This window comes from Podarcis raffonei, chromosome 5 (genome assembly GCF_027172205.1).
Source record: "Podarcis raffonei isolate rPodRaf1 chromosome 5, rPodRaf1.pri, whole genome shotgun sequence".
NCBI lineage: Eukaryota > Metazoa > Chordata > Lepidosauria > Squamata > Lacertidae > Podarcis > Podarcis raffonei.
Window position 1 is genome coordinate 67,771,147 of NC_070606.1, and position 19,431 is coordinate 67,790,577.

The 19,431-nt window shown below is 42.0% G+C and overlaps 1 protein-coding gene across 1 annotated transcript in view; it reads right to left on the reverse strand.

The window, feature by feature from the left end:
* Nucleotides 1–19,431, reverse strand: part of LOC128414538 (vertebrate ancient opsin-like) — a 99,881-nt gene that overhangs the window by 34,025 nt on the left and 46,425 nt on the right. The window contains exon 3 of the mRNA XM_053389957.1: nucleotides 2,756–2,989. Coding sequence (XP_053245932.1) covers nucleotides 2,756–2,989 — 234 coding nt within the window. The remainder of the gene's footprint in view (nucleotides 1–2,755; nucleotides 2,990–19,431) is intronic.

Genomic DNA, 19,431 nt, shown 5'->3' on the forward strand with positions numbered 1-19,431 from the left:
TATACTGGAATATATTTGGAATATGTGTTTATTAAATGAAAAGTTCGTCAAAAAGTAACTCAGAATATTTCCATGCTCATGGATTAATTTGAAACTCTGGGAGGAAGCAAACACAGTTTTACAATATTACCTGCAAGCATTGCTGTTAGACTGAAGAGCCTGCAATTGCTACAAAAGTATAACTGCTTCAACACTAGCGGTTGTTAATACAACTGACAACCTAACCTGCTCATTATGTCTTTATGGAAGTTGGTATGATCAAAAGCACAACTTGCATATACAGAGGGTTTGTGCTTTATAGATCTTGACAGGAAGGCAAAAAGTCAGGGGACTTTTTCATATAAAAAAACCCCCAATTATGTTATGTTCCTCAACAGGACATTTTGTGGAGATATGACAGCTGAGAAGCGATAATAGTGTTAATCCAAATAAACCAGTTCACAACTGAGTAATAAAAATGATAGTGAATATATATATTTTCTTCTATCTTTCGCTGTCAAAAATACTGTAAACAGCATAATCTGTGAAGTATTTCAGCCATGATTCTTTATCTGCTCCTGGTTCAACATGGAAATGCACTAAATGTGAGTGAACAAGGCTATATTGTGTCCTTAGGCTTATACTATAGATCAGTTTGCACAGAACTGGTGCAGAATCTGGATGTTGAGTCAGATATATTTCACTCCAGAAGTCCACATTCTATTTATCAGCTAGAATTCAGGAGGCTGGATAAGAATGGAAAACAGAAAAAGTGCTCGTTGTTTTTATAAAAAAGAGGCTGAGGAGAATCTGTAAACATACAAATTCTACATGAATCTTGCAGATAAGTTGCTGAAAATTCATCTTTGTGTTTTGTGAGTAGAAGGTGAAGGTGAATACATCATATTAAACATAGATGTTCAGACTGGACATTGTTTCTAATATTCAAAGCAGTAACATTTATTTGCTTATTAAATGTATATCCTGTTCCTTCCTCCCAAAGGAGCCCAGAGTGGCAAAGAACATGAGATGAAAAATAAACACACATTTGAATCAACTTTAAAACATCTCAAAAGGAATTCCAACACAGATGCAGAATGGGAAAGTTCTCAGCCTAAAAGAGGAAGGTTTGCAGTGGCTACACTGTCCTGTTTTAATATATGCCACCTTGAGGTCCTTGGAGACAAAGAGGGCTATAAATTAATTAAATAAAGAAATGTTCATTTAGGGCCAATTCATACTGCTTTGGAGGCTGATTTTGCCTCCTTTCATCTGAAGTGATGAACTATTGATGTTGTGAAGTAGTTGTCATCAGAATAATCTGAATGCTCTGTAACATGAGCTCCTTTTGACAGTTTCATTGTTGGAATGGCTTCCTGCAAATTTACAGAAAGGTAAAGGACCCCTGGACTGTTAAGTCCAGTCAAATTTGACTGTGGGTTGCGGCTTTCATCTCTGCTTTCAGGCTGAGGGAGCCGGCATTTGTCTGCAGACAGCATTCCAGGTCATGTTGTCAGCATGACTAAACTGCTTCTGGCACAACGGGAAACTGTGATGGAAACCAGAGCGCATGGAAACACCGTTTACCTTCCTGCCACAGCAGTACCTATTTATCTACTTGCACTGTATGCTTTCAAACTTTTAGATTGGCAGGACCTGGGACAGAGCAACGGGAGCTCACACTGTTGCGCGGAATCTTACAATCGGCAAGCCCAAGAGGCTCAGTGGTTTAGACCACAGTGTCACCCACGTCCCATGCAAATTTACAGAGTAACTTGTTGATCAATCAAACTATTCAGCCACTAGAGTGGCATGTGATGAAGCACGCCGTGTTCAAAACACCCAAATATCCACGTGGCATGAAAGCTGATGTTGCACTCATCGTGCTGCTTCTCATGAGATCAACTTACAAAAACACTGGATGCTCCGAGAGTGTCAGCGCCAAATATTATCTTCTTTTTTTATTAAATATTTTTTATTCATTTTCCAATAAAAATCTTCTAATTATTAACAAACCCAATCAAATCGTATCAAATCACACACAATATTACCAATTATATATTCCAAATTCAAATAATTTCAAAAGGGGTACCTCAGACTCCTGGGTTTCGGAGATAATGTCTTTTATTTATTTTCTGCTTTCTTTAGTGCCAAATATTATCTTAACCAAATAAAATCATGGCAACTAGCAGACCAGTTGGTGGTTTTTGCTGTATGCAATCCAAGGAAAGTATATACTCAAGAAAAATGGAAGATTCCCAGAAACATCACTCTCGCTATTTTACTTCAGTGCTGTATGAAAGTGTCTGAATTATAACTCTCACGTTGTTTTTTGCCCATTAAAACTTACTGGGAGGAAAAGAAGGTCTAACCAACCAACTGAGTTGCTTTCTTTTTAGTACTCCAAAAGTGTCTGCTTCTTTAGTTAGAAAGTTACTGCTCATGTTTGTACAAAGCCTGTCATACATTTTAAAGCCACATCCATGGCATATCCCTGGGGAGATCCTATACCTCCTTGACTACTCACTGCTCCATTTCCTTGTCATGGAGCCACAATATTCTCAGCCGACAAGATAAGTGGGTTGTCAAAGGAGCAGGACTTCATTATGTAATGCTGGATTTTAAAATATTGGGCTAAATTGTCAGACTGTGTCAGTGAGTGCCTCTCCTTCAGACACCATTTGTTATTTGGGAGCGGTTATTTAGAAAACAGTTCCCATTTTCCCCAACTATTGCTATCAACCCTTTCCCTATACCACAGCGAGTTTTTATTTACCTGTTTGTTCAAAAATATGTAGATGACCGGATTGTAGACCGTGCTACTCTTTGCAAGGATGGAAGGAATGATGCTGGCAGAGGCGGTAACTAGGCCGGGCTTCCCAAATGTCGCTATCAGGGCCACGATGCCATAAGGTAGCCAGCAGAGAAGAAAGCAGATGACCATCACAACCACCATAATCAGCACCCGTTGCTCTCTGGTTTGTGCCATCCCTTTGGTGACTCCGCTCACCTGAAATAGAAGAAGCACATTGGATGATGTCCCACTGGAGCAGAAAGAAAACAGTAATAGACTCATAGAATTGTAGAGTGGGAAGGGACTCCAGGGCTCAGTGGAGGTCCAAGTGAGCCACCTTCACAAAGCCTTGTTGACACTCCTTTGCATTGGTGGGCACAGGTACAAACTGTCCTTACACACATACAGCTATTTGTTTGGAAGAATGTACCCTGTGCAGCTCAAGTACAGTGGTATCTTGGTACTCAAATGCCTCAGTTCCCAAAAGCTGAAAACCTGGAAGTGTTCCCGTTTTCAAACGCTTTTTGGAAGCAGAATGTCCAATGCGGCTGTCAGCTATTGTTTCCAGGGCACGTGTACCAATCAGAAGCTGCGCCTTGGTTTTCAAACATTTTGGAAGTCAAACAGACTTCCGAAATGGATAAAGTTTGGCGATTTTGTTTTTGCTATATATTTTGCAATTTTGTTTTTGAGGCATTTTTGGTTAATTTATTTTTATGACTGTGTGGAATCCAGTTCAGCTATTGATTGATTGATTGATTGATTGATTGATGAATTGACTGTGTGACTGCGAAAATGGATAAAAGCCCCCAACAATCCAAACAATAACTATCATCAGTGCAGGTCAGATTTTTTTTTTAATCATCTACAATACTGTCTTATTTATTTTATAGTACAGTACATTGATTATTATTGCTTTCATTTTATGGATCAATGGTCTCGATAGAGGAGCAAATTTATGTTAAATTGCTGTTTTAGGGGTTGTTTTTAAAAGTATGGAACGAATTAATCCGTTTTGTATTACTTTCTATGGGAAAGTGCACCTTGGTTTGGAACAGACTTCTGGAACAGATTAAGTTTGAGAACCAAGGTGCCACAGTACTGCATTTGTATAAACAGGAGGTTGTTATGGACCCCCAATACCACACTGATTTTGGTGTTTGCAGCAAAAAGCAAAAGAACTAAAGTAAACATGGTGCTGAAGTAAGCAGAAAAGACTTGAACCTCTCCACCCAACCCAGCACCCTGATGAGGATTCACATTGCCCTCTCCATAGGCATCGGATCCATCATTTTGTAAGTAGGGAGGGGTAATCACTTCTCTTCAGCCAATGTGCATAGATCAGCTAAGGAGCATGAGTGTACTTGTGTGTAATGTGTCTTGTATATGAGGTGGAGTGGGTGGGGTGACCCCACTAGCACTAGTCTGCAGCCCTCAGTAGGTTGGCCAAGAGTGAATGGTGCCCTTGGTAGTGGATGCTAGCCTTTTAGGTCAAATGGGGCACTGCCCCGCCAACCTCAGCCTGCCCTCAGCCTGTTCCACCTACCTGCCCACCTTGTTGCTTACAGTCAGTCATGGGGGGGGGGGGGTTATGGGCTCTGGCTCCACCTACTGTTGGTCTTCCTGCCTTCTGCCCTACCATTCTCAATCATCAGCAGCCACCACTGGCCTTTGGGCCAAAAGCAAGATTAGCCACCCCTGACATGGAGGCAAATCTTGTATACCAAGACATAATAGTGAGCTATAACAGTGAACAAAAGACTGTGATCTTGTACCATCTGCTATTCCCTGTCATGTCAATTTCCTGCCAACAGGGGGGGGACCAGACTTTGAGGAGCAAAGACCTTGCAAATACATTACAATTCACCCAGTTGGCATTATCACAGCTAAACAGTCCCTAGTAAATATTGGCCTGGATGTTTGAATGCCAGCTGCTCTGAAATGGTGTTTGTTATCTGATCATTTAAAAAAAAAAAATTCAACATGATCCCAGCATACTCTTTCCACCACAATTGGCCCAACAGTGCAAGAGACATTTGAACCGCAGATTAATTTAATAACTCTCATAATTTAAAGAAAAGCTTTATTTATTTTCTGTTTTTGGTTTTTGGTTATAGAGCACAGAGGCCTTGCTGCAACAGTTTTAAAGCTGTGAGCAATTATTAACTCAATTAGGCTGGCTTTCTCTGTCTGGCAGGCCAGAGTATAATTTGCAGCTGCCATTATTTGGAAGTGAGAGTAATTTGTGCCAAATTTTGTCTGAATGTATTTTTCAGCGCCTAGTCAAAGAGTCACAGAGAGCAATTATTGACTCTGCAGGACCAGAGGCACACTGGGGACTCCCCCACCCCGCCCACCCCCAGCTAAATACTTTTTCTTAAAAATGCACCTCTGTTACAACACATAAATGCATACATCAGCATATATACTAATAGCAAACTCAATCTCCAAAGGCATTTCCTCACATAGCCAAAGCAACACCATTCACAAACAAGAGAGGCATATTGGCACGCTTGGGGTTTGCTGAAGGACAACAAAATATTATGGGGAGCAATATTTTAATGGATGGAGATGCCCCCCCCCAAAGCCCAACAAAGACGATGTGTTGTCAGTGGACTTGTAATGCTGAATTACCATTTAGGGAGAAAAACAGAAAACCACGGATTGGGGTGTTTGGGGAATGGACACTGCCGGATAGCTAGAACCCTAATTAGGAACACTATGTACTGCAGCCCCCTTCATGGATCACTGCCTTGTCGTGGCGAAGGGGCTTGAATAACTCAGAGAAGCTATGAACTATGCCGAGCAGGGCACCCAAGATGAACAGGTCATAGTGGAGAGTTTTGACCAAACGTGATCCACCTGGAGGAGGAACCGGCAAGCCACTCCAGTATCCCTGCCAAGAAAACTCCATGGACAAAGACAACAGGCATATAAAAGTTATGACGCTGGAAGATGAGCCCCTCAGGTCGGAAGGCGTCCAACATGCTACTGGGGAAGAGCGGAGGACAAGTACAAGTAGATCCAGAGCTGATGAAGGGGCTGGGCCAAAGCCGAAAGGATGCTCAGTTGCGGATATGCATGGAAGCGAAAGGAAAGTCCAATGCTGTAAAGAAAAATATTGCATAGGAACCTGGAATGTAAGAACCATGAATCTGGGTAAGTTGGATGTGGTCAAAAATGAGATGGCAAGAATAAATATTGACATCCTGGGAATCAGTGAACTGAAATGGATGGGAATGGGTGAATTCAGTTTGGATGACTATCATATCTACTACTGTGGGCAAGAAACCCGTAAAAGAAATGGAGTGGCCCTCATAGTCAACAAAAGAGTGGTGAAAGCTGTACTGGGATGCAATCTCAAAAATGATAGAATGATATCGATACGAATCCAAGGCAGACCTTTTAACATCACAGTAATCCAAGTTTATGCACCAACTACTGGTGCTGAAGAAACTGAAATTGACCAATTCTATGAATACTTACAAGACCTTATAGAAGTGACACCAAAGAAGGATGTTCTTCTCATTATAGGGGATTGGAATGCTAAAGTAGGGAATAAAGAAATAAAAGGAACAACTGGCAAGTTTGGCCTTGGAGATCAAAACGAAGCAGGGCAAAGGCTAATAGAGTTCTGTCAAGAGAACAAGCTGGTCATCACAAACACGCTTTTCCAACAACACAAGAGATGACTCTTCACATGGACATCACCAGATGGGCAACATCAAAATCAGATTGATTATATTCTCTGCAGCCAAAGATGGAGAAGCTCTATACAGTCAGCAAAAACAAGACCTGGAACTGACTGTGGCTCAGATCATCAGCTTCTTATAGCAAAATTCAAGCTTAAACTGGAGAAAGTAGGAAAAACCACTGGGCCGGTAAGATACAATCTAAACCAAATCCCTTATTAATACACAATGGAAGTGAGGAACAGGTTTAAGGATTTAGATTTGCTGGACAGAGTGCCTGAAGAACTATGGGTGGAGGCTCGCAACATTATACAGGAGGCAGCAACTAAAACCATCCCAATGAAAAAGAAATGCAAGAAAGCAAAGTGGCTGTCCAACGAGGCCTTACAAATAGTGGGGGAGAGAAGGCAAGCAAAATGCGAGGGAGATAGTGAAAGATACAGGAAATTGAATGCAGATTTCCAAAGAATAGCAAGGAGAGACAAGAAGGCCTTCTTAAACGAGCAAAGCAAAGAAATAGAGGAAAACAACAGAATGGGAAGAACCAGAGATCTGTTCAAGAAAATCGGAAATATGAAAGGAACATTTCGTACAAAGATTACCATAATATAGGACAAAAGTGGTAAGGACCTAACAGAAGCAGAAGACATCAAGAAGAGGTGGCAAGAATACACAGAGGAATTATACCAGAAAGATATGGATGTCTCATACACCCCAGGTAGTGTGATTGCTGACCTTGAGCCAGACATCCTGGAGAGTGAAGTCAAATGGGCCTTAGAAAGCACTGCAGATAACAAGGCCAGTGGAAGTGATGGTATTCCAGCTGAACTGTTTAAAATTTTAAAAGATGATGCTGTTAAGGTGCTACACTCAATATGCCAGCAAGTTTGGAAAACTCAGCAGTGGCCAGAGGATTGGAGAAGATCAGTCTACATCCCAATCCCAAAGAAGGGCAGTGCCAAAGAATGCTCCAACTACCACACAATTGCACTCATTTCACACGCTAGCAAGGTTATGCTTAAAATTCTACAAGGAAGGCTCAAGCAGTATGTGGACCGAGAACTCCCAGAAGTGCAAGCTGGATTTAGAAGAGGCAGAGGAACCAGAAACCAAATTGCAAACATGCACTGGATTATGGAGAAAGCTAGAGAGTTCCAGAAAGACATCTACTTCTGCTTCATTGACTATGCAAAAGCCTTTGACTGTGTCGACCACAGCAAACTATGGCAAGTTCTTAAAGAAATGGGAGTGCCTGATCACCTCATCTGTCTCCTGAGAAATCTCTATGCGGGACAAGAAGCTACAGTTAGAACTGGATATGGAACAACTGATTGGTTCAAAATCGGGAAAGGAGTACGACAAGGCTGTATAATGTCTCCCTGCTTATTTAACTTATATGCAGAATTCATCATGCGAAAGGCTGGGCTGGATGAATCCGAAGCCGGAATTAAGATTGCCGGAAGAAATATCAACAACCTCAGATATGCAGATGACACAACCTTGAAGGCAGAAAGTGAGGAGGAATTGAAGAACCTTTTATTGAGGGTGAAAGAGGAGAGCGCAAAATATGGTCTGAAGCTCAACATCAAAAAAACGAAGATCATGGCCACTGGTCCCATCACCTCCTGGCAAATAGAAGGGGAAGAAATGGAGGCAGTAAGAGATTTTACTTTCTTGGGCTCCATGATCACTGCAGATGGTGACAGCAGTCACGAAATTAAAAGACGCCTGCTTCTTGGGAGAAAAGCAATGACAAACCTAGACAGCATCTTAAAAAGTAGAGACATCACCTTGCCAACAAAGGTCCGTATAGTTAAAGCTATGGTTTTCCCAGTAGTGATGTATGGAAGTGAGAGCTGGACCATAAAGAAGGCTGATCGCCGAAGAATTGATGCTTTTGAATTATGGTGCTGGAGGAGACTCTTGAGAGTCCCATGGACTGCAAGAAGATCAAACGTATCCATTCTTAAGGAAATCAGCCCTGAGTGCTCACTGGAAGGACAGATTGTGAAGCTGAGGCTCCAATACTTTGGCCACTTCATGAGAAGAGAAGACTCCCTGGAAAAGACCCTGATGTTGGGGAAGATGGAGGGCACAAGGAGAAGGGGACGACAGAGGATGAGATGGTTGGATGGTGTTCTTGAAGCTACCAGCATGAGTTTGATCAAACTGTGGGAGGCAGTGGAGGACAGAAGTGCCTGGCGTGCTCTGGTCCATGGGGTCACGAAGAGTCGGACACGACTAAACGACTAAACAACAACAACAATGTACTGCAGCATTTCACACACAAAGTATACATATGATACTGTACATCACAGAAAACCAGAAGGAAGGAGAGGAAACTGGAGGCCATGTGAGATAAGACAGCACATGAATCTTTCATCTCATGCCATCTTATCTGGCCCTGAAGAGAAGGGGAAAGCAAAACAGTTCCACAAATACCATACAAAACATGTCAGTAATGCCTGAGTCAGTGTGGTGCAATGGGTTAGAGTGTTGGATTATGTCTTGGAAGACCAGAGTTCAAGTTCCTTGCAGAAGATCATCTCAAAGCCCACTGCTGCTGGAATTCCCTGCTCCTCCCTCCTTCACAGGGCCATTTTGTGACCAGCTGCCCTGTGGGAAGGATCTTGACAACATTTTAAATGTAGATATTGGTATTGTTTGCTGTGATGCCTTTCTTTAATGTAATTCTTTTTTACTTGTAAACAACGTTGGAAGGATTTATATCTGGCTATAAATAATTGTAATGAATAATTACTCCAACTATGCTTCCAAAGTAGTAAAAAAGAACTGTTGTTTTCAGCTTTTTGAATAATTGAAGACTGCTAACAAATTCATTACATTTTCTAATGAAGCCATTACTTTCTAATGAAGCCAAAACTGGTTTGCTGCTGTGATGTCCCAAATGATTAGAGAAGTTTCTTAAAAAATTTGGCCCATTGGCCACAAATTTAGGGAATATAATCAGTTTTAACAATGCGAAGAAGGTAGTGATTGTACTGCTTTCACATTAGTGCCAGGCAAACCACATTTATCCTTGCTTTTCAGCAAAGGGTAATTTGCAACTTCTTGTCCCCAAAAGGCAGAGCCCTTAATTTCCTCCATTAGGGTTTCTGTCCATATACTGCTTCTTTCAAGGTGGTAACATATGCAATGGGAAGACACTGGTTGTCATACTCAAAGCCCAAACACAGTTGGAAGAAAGCCACTGCAAAGTGGTTGGAGGGAGAAGAGAAGGGAATGATCAAGTAATACAACTGAAAGAAAATAAGGAATAAAAATAATATGGTGTTAATTATGTGATTCCTTCTGCTGAGGGGTGGGATGGAGAATCTGTTGCATCACTTAAATATTACAGATAGAGCCCAGAGAGAAGAGAAACCTGATACTATTTTACCAAATAAAATAAAATAAGCAGTGTATAATTTGAGGAGAAAGGAATGAGAGACTTGGTCTTTCCTAATTCAGGACTTGTACATAGCATGGAGACATACAGCCAACCATACAAAGGAAATTTTCCTCATAACTACACAACCAATCAGCGCAGGTGCTACCTCAGTAAAAATCATACCACTTTGCCTGGTTACTAAGCAACACCACCACCAAACACGCACACACCCTTTGCTACTTGACTTCAGCACTAACAGAATGAACCCCTAAAAAGGCTAAGTAAATTATCTCTGCTGTTGCACTTCCAACAACAACTTAGTACCACAAGGAGGCAAACCACAGTTTATCGGAAGTCATGCAGAAACAGGGATCCCTCTCCACTTTCCTTCCTAAGCTGCTCACTGCTTTGTTTAATTTAAGTCAAGGTTATATATAAACTATAGTGCAGTACAGGTGATGATCAGTTTATAGCCTGCAGGTGGTACACTGCACACCTGAAGAATCCACACACTGGATGCTTGAACTGCTAACTGTGCTTCAAAGAAGGAATGCCTAAACCACACTAAGAAGTATTAATTTGCCAGTGCACAAGAGAGAGTATGTTATTTATTCTTCAGTTCAGTGCTATGTTCAGTACTGGGTGATAGTAAGCCACACAAACACTTCAGCCTTGCTGAAACATTAGTCAGATCTAATACAGCAAGTGGTCTTACTGCAGTAATAGCAGAGTAAATTACTATTGCCCATTGGGTCAGCTGTCTTGTTCTGGAGTTTTATCTGCTGTATGGTTAAAGGTCAGCCATACGCCCCGGGCAGCTTGACATTTAGGCAGACTTTATGTAGCTTTCCGATATGTGCTTCGGTAAAGCTTGTTTGTGACACGGAACTCTCAGTCACAACAGATTGCAAACCACTACCAACATGGTTAAAGGCAAAACCATTAATCCATAGCGGGTCCGCTGAGTGCATTTCCCCCCTCCCTGCCGCTCAGGTCTTACGTAAGGTGCAACTTGTGAGAGAGGCAAAGAGAAAGAGATGATTCAGCCTTAGCATTTCGTTAGTGCAGGTGTCAGTCAAAACCCCATATTCCTGCTTGCAGAAGGCAAAGCTAATTTGCCTCAGTGGGAACAAGGACCAGAAATTGTATGAGGAATGAGCATTCCATGAAATTGCCATTTGCAAAGCATCACCAGTTTGATAGACCCCAAGCTGCTATGCCCACCTTTACCACTAGAGAGACGGCACCACAAAGTAGGTAGGAAAAACGATTCAAGATGTGAAGTTCCTTGAAGCAGTGTTGGATCTTTTAGGGTTGCCATATGTCCTCTTTTTCCAGGACACATCCTCTTTTTCATGGGTATGTAAAATGAGAGTCATCATAGTGATCCATAGTTAAAAGTAGAAGTTGGAAATGTATCCTACTTTTTGCGCTTCAAAATATGGCAACCCTAGATATTTTTCTGAGTACTCCACCCCTACAAAGGCTTTTACCTTTTACTTTACTCAATTTAGCCTGATTATTGTATGTTTTACTGATGCATACATCCAATTTGTGTCCAGTTGCACACAGAACTGGTTCCTAATAGGAGTTGCCTAAGACCTGTCTCTTCTTCAAAATATACTTATCTAGCCTTCATTCTTCATATAACGTGACTGACTTTTGCTGCCAATGAGCAGAACTATGCTACATGCCTATCAACTAAAAATGCTAACATATTTCTAAAGGACGGTGCTATATAACATGTTCTGCCTCATTTGATTAATCTGTTAAACCAAACCCCTATGACACCCATATCATACAATGGAGGTTCACTTATAAAATAGGCCCTACTGTCTAGATGAACCTTAGGCTGCTGCCTACTTGCTTTCAAGTAGGTTTGTTCTTGTCCTCCACTCCTCAGACACAGAACGGATGTCCGTTCTTAATGCTGCTGTTGTAAGCACTACAGGATTTTTCTCACATTACCTGGTGTTTGGTGCATTGAGCACAAGTTCAGTTCATCCATAGGTAGCTTTGCAGAACTCAAGTCACAAATTACTTTCCAAATTAAGTTCCCAAGTGGTCTTATCCAACACCTTGCTGTAATTTCCAGTGGAAACGTTTGTGCACTCCAGTGTGCTTCAATTTATTTTTTGATATACTCAGCAAACACTTAACAGCACTATTAACCATGTTTTGAGAACAGAGAAACTAGACAACAGGGAACAAAAATTTAAGGTTGTGCGTAATTGTTTCTAATCCAGGGAGAGCCTAGATTCATTTGAAATGTTCTTTGTTGCCAGTCTATTCTTCTCTCTTTCCTGTTCATGTTAAAGAACCCACACACATAATGCCTCTTCCTGTTTTGTCCTCAGCACAGTGTTTGCATTTGTTAAAATAACCTTCCCACAAAATTCTTAAAGCAAGGTTGCCGAAACCTTCCGGAACCCTCCTGTGTCACACTAGGCACAGAAAGTTGAATACAGGACCTTTTTCAACTAGCGGCTCACAAGAAAATCCTATTGAGTAAACTGCATAAAACTTTCAAGAGACTTGGAGTGGTTTCTTCTTCAAGTATCTTCAAAAGCCACAAAAAGTGGGAAACACATTGCAGAAACAGAAACGTTTGTATAAGGAAGCTGCCTTACAGAAAGACAGAACATTGCTCCAGCTTGCTCAGTATTGTCTCCACTGACTGGTAGCAGCAGCAATCCAGCATTTCAGACAGGGGGAAATCCCATGCTTACCTAGAGATGTCCAGGAATAATGCAGGGTTTTCTGTATGCAAGACAGATGCTCTGTCACTCAGTTGTTCCCCGGTTTACTCCACCAATTGCACCAATTGCTGGAAACCTTGCCAGATGGGTGGGGTATAAATAACTGATGATGAAGATGAAGAAGAAGAAACAAAGGCCCGCCCTGTGGAACACAGGTGACCTCTTTGACCTCAGGTGTCAAAGAGAGAACCAATTATACAACCTTCCATTGGCACCTGAAGGCAGCCCGGTATTGAGAAGCTGATCTATTGTGTGTCTTTTTATATTCTGTTGGAAGCAGCCCAGAGGGGCTGGGGCAACCAAGTCAGATGGGAAGAGTAGGTAATTAATTAATTAATTAATTAATTAATAAAAATAAAATTACTACTACTACTACTACTACTTCACTCTAACACTTAACTGCTCAGCACACACTCACCCAATACACGAGTGACTGTACAACAGAAATGAAAGTGATCGTTCCAAAGAGGTTAAGGGATCCACAGTGAGGAAGGGATCAAGGGAGAGGGGAGACCAAATTATGTTATTGTAGAAATGTGGTAACTTTAATGAAAGATCAATATCAAATAAAATGTTCAGCATCTTGCAAAGGTATCCAGGAGCAATCTTTCCTGAAGCAAATGAGGTGGGGTCAAGGAATTATGATAAAGAACAGAGTAGATTGTTTCTGTTCCCTTTCTCAGCAGCATTTAGAACTGGAAGGCTGTCATTACTTTGTCGGTGATTTGACAGGTGTCCAAAACTGGGGCCACCAATCCTCACCAATATTGTAGACTCCAGGCAAAACCCAAGGAAGGTGCAGATGTTTCACAATGGAACCAAAGAGCAATGGCTATTACTATGAGGAGGAAGTTGTGATCAGTACATTGAACTTGGAAAGTAAGGAAAGATAAAGGGGTGAGTAGAACTTTTTGAACTGGTGGTTGTGTGCACCATCAGGTTAACAAAATAAAGGGGGGATTTGGAAAGAAATATGTAGTGGGGAGAAAACCTGTTCAAGCTGTTATTCCTTCTGGTAAACTTAGTGACCATCTGGATTATAAAATGCAGACCATACAGCACTGTGTGAACATTTTACTATACTGTGAGCCACACACGTTTTAAGGAGTTTGCAGCTAGGTAATGTAAATCAGGGGTGGGGAACCTCTTATCCACTGGCTGAATGTGGACCTCTAGGCCTTTCTGCCTGGCCTTCAAGATTATTTTCAATTCAACCCCCTCAATACCCAGTATACCTGAAGGAGCGTCTCCACCCCCATCGTTCTGCCCGGACACTGAGTTCCAGCTCCAAGGGCCTTCTGGCGGTTCCCTCCCTGCAAGAAGTGAGGTTACAGGAAACCAGGCAGAGGGCCTTCTTGGTAGTGGCACCCACCCTGTGGAATGCCCTTAACCATCCAGGGGTCCTTTACCATTACCCTTTCACCTTTTAGTGCAAGGTCATGCTGAATGCCTCAGGCATCTATCAGAGCAAGGTTTTGAAATGTGCCCAAATGATTTGAAGTTACAGTTGCATCTTGTAATGATGAGTGGGGTGGGTTCACTATTGCATCTAGTTTGGAGAAAGCAACTCTAGTCACAGCCACTCTTTCGCTTGACCCATATTTTGATCATATTGTGTACTGTTCAGTTCCCCTAGATCTGAGGGCTTGTCTCCTTGTCCCATCTTACCTGCTGAATCCAAACTTAGCAGATGCATGAAAAATTTGAAGAGAGATTTTGCTTAACCGAGCTTCAGTTGAGCAGCTAAGATTGGATTTTTGCAAGCCACAGCCATGGAACAATGAAGAAAGCTCTCAGTCTTGGGGGAATTAATTGGTACACAATACTATCAAAATGCAGGTCAAGTAAATGTGTGGATGAACCCCCTGTGATTCAGACTCTGGCCATCAAATTCCTCATTATTTATAAGCAAGGTAGACTAGGGAAATATCACTTTCCAGCACTTTCAGCATAGTAAATTGCTGTTTCTGATACTTTTCTCTGTTCCATTGGACGAATCCACAAAAATAATCATTCTGCTTCTTTGCAGCTTTAGCTTCAGAAATACCTTGCAGCTTCCCCCCAGGCTTAAGTCACCCAGGAAGGTGCTGAAGGTATAATATCCATTCTGTACTCTGTCAAAGGTAGAGTGTTTAGTCAGTTCTTTCATTTTTTTCTCCTGAATCTGTTGTGGCTCGGGTTTTATTTTTCTGTTTGTTAAGTTTCTGTCCTACCCTTCCTCCGAAAGGAGTCAAGAAGGGCAAACAACGAAGTAGTAAAACAATACAATTAAAATAAAATAAAAACATGTTTAAAACATTGAGAACATATAAAAACTAATCACATTTAAAAGTCACATATGTGCACAGCTGAAGGTTGGTGCAGAAGTATCTTGCATCCATCAAATGACTGGATGCACAAGTATGTTTTTAAGTCCCAAAGCATCACCTGACTGGGAAGAAAGGGAGTGTTAAGAAATGCCAGGAGGTAACTTGTAAAGATGCCTTTGTGAGATAGAAAAAAACACTGGTGCCATCTCCAGGGGTCCCTGGCTGCCTGGGCACCCACAAAAGTTTTGCTGTGGGTGTCTGGCCTCTGCTCCCTGCCGTCTGCAGCTGCCTTACCTCTGGCGCTGCTGTGGTGACTGGGCCAGGGCCCGTCCCTTTGCCACTGGGTCTCTGTTGGAGTTCTGTGGCACAGGTGCCCCATGATATTCTTGTAAAGAAGCTGGTAAAATGCGGTCTTGACTATGCTACCACTCAGTGGATTTGTAACTGGCTGACTGACCGAACCCAAAGGGTGCTCATCAATGGTTCCTCTTCATCCTGGAGAAGAGTGACTAGTGGGGTGCCACAGGGTTCTGTCTTGGGCCCGGTCTTATTCAACATCTTTATCAACGACTTGGATGATGGACTCAAGGGCATCCTGATCAAATTTGCAGATGACACCAAACTGGGAGGGGTGGCTAACACCCCAGAGGACAGGAACACACTTCAAAACGACCTTGACAGATTAGAGAACTGGGCCAAAACAAACAAGATGAATTTTAACAGGGAGAAATGTAAAGTATTGCACTTGGGCAAAAAAAATGAGAGGCACAAATACAAGATGGGTGACACCTGGCTTGAGAGCAGTACATGTGAAAAGGATCTAGGAGTCTTGGTTGACCACAAACTTGACATGAGCCAACAGTGTGACGCGGCAGCTAAAAAAGCCAATGCAATTCTGGGCTGCATCAATAGGAGTATAGCATCTAGATCAAGGGAAGTAATAGTGCCACTGTATTCTGCTCTGGTCAGACCTCACCTGGAGTACTGTGTCCAGTTCTGGGCACCACAGTTCAAGAAGGACACTGACAAACTGGAACGTGTCCAGAGGAGGGCAACCAAAATGGTCAAAGGCCTGGAAACGATGCCTTATGAGGAACGGCTAAGGGAGCTGGGCATGTTTAGCCTGGAGAAGAGGAGGTTAAGGGGTGATATGATAGCCATGTTCAAATATATAAAAGGATGTCACATAGAGGAGGGAGAAAGGTTGTTTTCTGCTGCTCCAGAGAAGCGGACACGGAGCAATGGATCCAAACTACAAGAAAGAAGATTCCACCTAAACATTAGGAAGAACTTCCTGACAGTAAGAGCTGTTCGACAGTGGAATTTGCTGCCAAGGAGTGTGGTGGAGTCTCCTTCTTTGGAGGTCTTTAAGCAGAGGCTTGACAACCATATGTCAGGAGTGCTCTGATGGGGTTTCCTGCTTGGCAGGGGGTTGGACTCGATGGCCCTTGTGGTCTCTTCCAACTCTATGATTCTATGATTCTAGGTGCAGGTCCCAGCACAGTCACCATCGCAATGCAGTGCTCGTGTGCTGGGCACCCACAGTCTGTGGCCCAAGTCATCACCACTGGACAGGAAAATGGTGGCTGTGTTCGAGCAGAGAGCACTGTCATTGCAAACATGTTGCTGAACTGCTGGCCTGGATTAATAATGTAATTTCAAATCTGAACATTAACTGTGAACAGATTAGGATTTGGTTTGGTTAATGGTGCTCATTAGAGAAGCTCCTAATTTTGGTGTTATCATCTTCATATGTGTTTCTTCTTCCAGCGAGCTGGATGCTTTTCAGCCTCTCTGCTAACACTCGATTCACACTCTTTTTTAACCTGCTTTAAGGTAATGCAACCAAAGCCAGCAATTGTCAAATTTCTTCTCATTGTGCATCCTCATAATTGCACAATGTGATCATGATATAACTGGATGTCTGGTTGTGCAACTCGGCTGGAAAGCAAAATGAGTCCTCAAACTCAAGGTAATGTTCTCCAGAAGGGCTTTAATATACCTTTATTGGCTTAATTGCATTGACAGCATTCTTCAAGCTGTGATTACTATGGGTAAATTCAAAGTGAAGACTCTCTTCTTACTGCTGCAAGATACCGTGAGTGAGGGGGCAACATGCAGCATGCAGTGGGCAGTCGGGGGGCACATGTTAGTAAGTGTGGCTAGAACTGGAAGTGTGTGGGGCCTGGAATAGTGGTGGATGGGGCTATTCACACATATGGTGGATGGTGGATGGGGCTATTCACTCATTTATGCACCCACATGTACACACTCATGGGGAGGTTAACCTACCAGTACAATACAAATTTTGTATTGTATGGAGAAATTGGATAGAGAGATGTTCTACTTGCAATACTAAAACACAGGATCATCCAATAAAGCTGAATGTTGGGAGATTCAGGGCAGAGAAAAGGAAGTGCTCCTTCACAAAGCCCATATTTAAACTATAGAATTCACTACCACACAGTTTTAAAAGGTACGTAGGCAGATTCATGGAAGATAAGGCTATCAGTGATAGCAAGCCATGATTGTCTGTTTACTACCTCCACTGTTGGATGTTTCCGAATACCACAAGTGGGGAGGGTGCTGCAGTGCTCAGGTGCTGCTGAAAGACTTCCCATAGCTATCTGAATTAGCAGAATGCTGAACTAGACAAGCCTTTGCTCTGATTCAGCAGGTTTCTTCTTATGTCCTCATATTGCCTAATTTGCTAAACTGTTCTAAAAGGGAAAAACAGCTGAGCTACTTTCTAATAAGTGCCTCCAACATTTTATGGTACTGAAACATAAATGATGAATGTAAATGATTATTTTATTGCTTCATTATGACTGACCTTATTTACCTTGAAATTTTCAAGAGCCTTTCATGAATCTACAGACCCTGGGAATAAAACAGAAGAGAATTCTAGCAACTCAGACTAACACAAAGTTTGACAAAGCATCTGCACAAAGGGGAAAGTCCAGAAAATAAGATTCACACCTGGTAAATAGAGATAGCTGAATTATATGCAACCTGAAAAGAAAGAAAGAAAACTCAGGAAGAAATGCCAACAAGCCTGCCATGTTTTGCAGGCTGCGCTACCCGGCTGGCTCTGGGCTGCTGAGGCTGCCGCTGCCACGTTTCCCGGGGATTTGCAAATCTGGGGACATTCCGGGGGTGGAATTTGTCCGGGGACAGATTTGCAAATCCGGGGGCTGTCCCTGGGAACCGGGGACATCTGGTAACCCTAAGCTATCAGTCAGTAGGACTACTTAAAGTTGGTCTACGCTGCAGGCCAGGAGGGGGGCTCTGATAGTGATCCATAGCATGGCAACTGGAGGTTGCCACAAGCAGGCCCCTTTTGCTATCTGTGAACACTGGAGGATATGGGATTGGGTTTCCCATTTTCTCATAAAGCAGCAGAACAATTTCGATTCTAACTAATGCATGCAAGCTTAGTGTAGATTTTCTCCTGGAGACCTGGCATGTGCTACAGATTTATTGGCCAGTGTTCCAAAGAATCAATCTACTGAGCATTCCTGCGGTTATGCGCCTGCTGTTCCAAAGGCATTCTGGGCCAAAGTCAAGCAGTGCAGATGTTGGGGGTCTTCTCTGAAGTTCTTCTGAAACTGACTCTCTGCACCACAAACCTTCACGTTGGCTACAAACAGTACCAAGAAACCTAGGGATTTTAAAAATGTGTTTCATGCAAACCTAAGCATAGGAAAACTGTGTAAATTAGTTTATTGTTTCGGTTTAAGAAAGATTGGGGGGATGAATTGGGGGGTGTATGCAATAAGTTGCTTGGTATTAGTTAACTTTATGCTTTTATTTGCATGAATTTATTGTAGGGTTTACTTAACCCATGAAGATACTGTAGTTTTAAACTTTTTTTACTGGTTTCGAGCTGCTTTGAGCTTTCAAAATGATCAGCAATAAAGATAAAGAGGGGAGGGAGGTGAAAGGATTAATTGAAATTGTTAAAGATTGGTATAGGATTTAAGAGATTAATTTTTTTATAAAGATTCTATAAGAAAAGCAGAAAGCAGCAAGAAATATTAAGTAAAAGTATCGGAGAGGAGATCAGTGTATATAAAAACATGAGACTTATGGTTTTGTTACATATGATTTTATTTTGGAGTTGCCTGTTTATTTTGGAGTTGTTTGCTGTAAAGCATGTATGTTATGTGAATAAAATAATAAAGGATTTGAGAGACAATAAAAAATAAAAAATAAAAGATCAGCAATATTATGTGATAAGACTTGTTCAGTGCCGAGGAAATAACAGCACATAGGTTGCTGTTAATGGAGCGTTAATCTTGATTTGGTTGGAGTGAGATTAGATGACATTGGCTATTTAATTCTGATGATGTTGCAAGTGTTATCTTACTCTTTCCCCTGCATTTTCACATCACTTTCCTTACCACAAAAACTCAGATCTCTAGAGGAAGTGGCTTTGCTTTGCAAGAGCTCCGAAACATATTTCATAGCGCAACCTGAAATTGCCAGTACAGTGGTACCTCAGGTT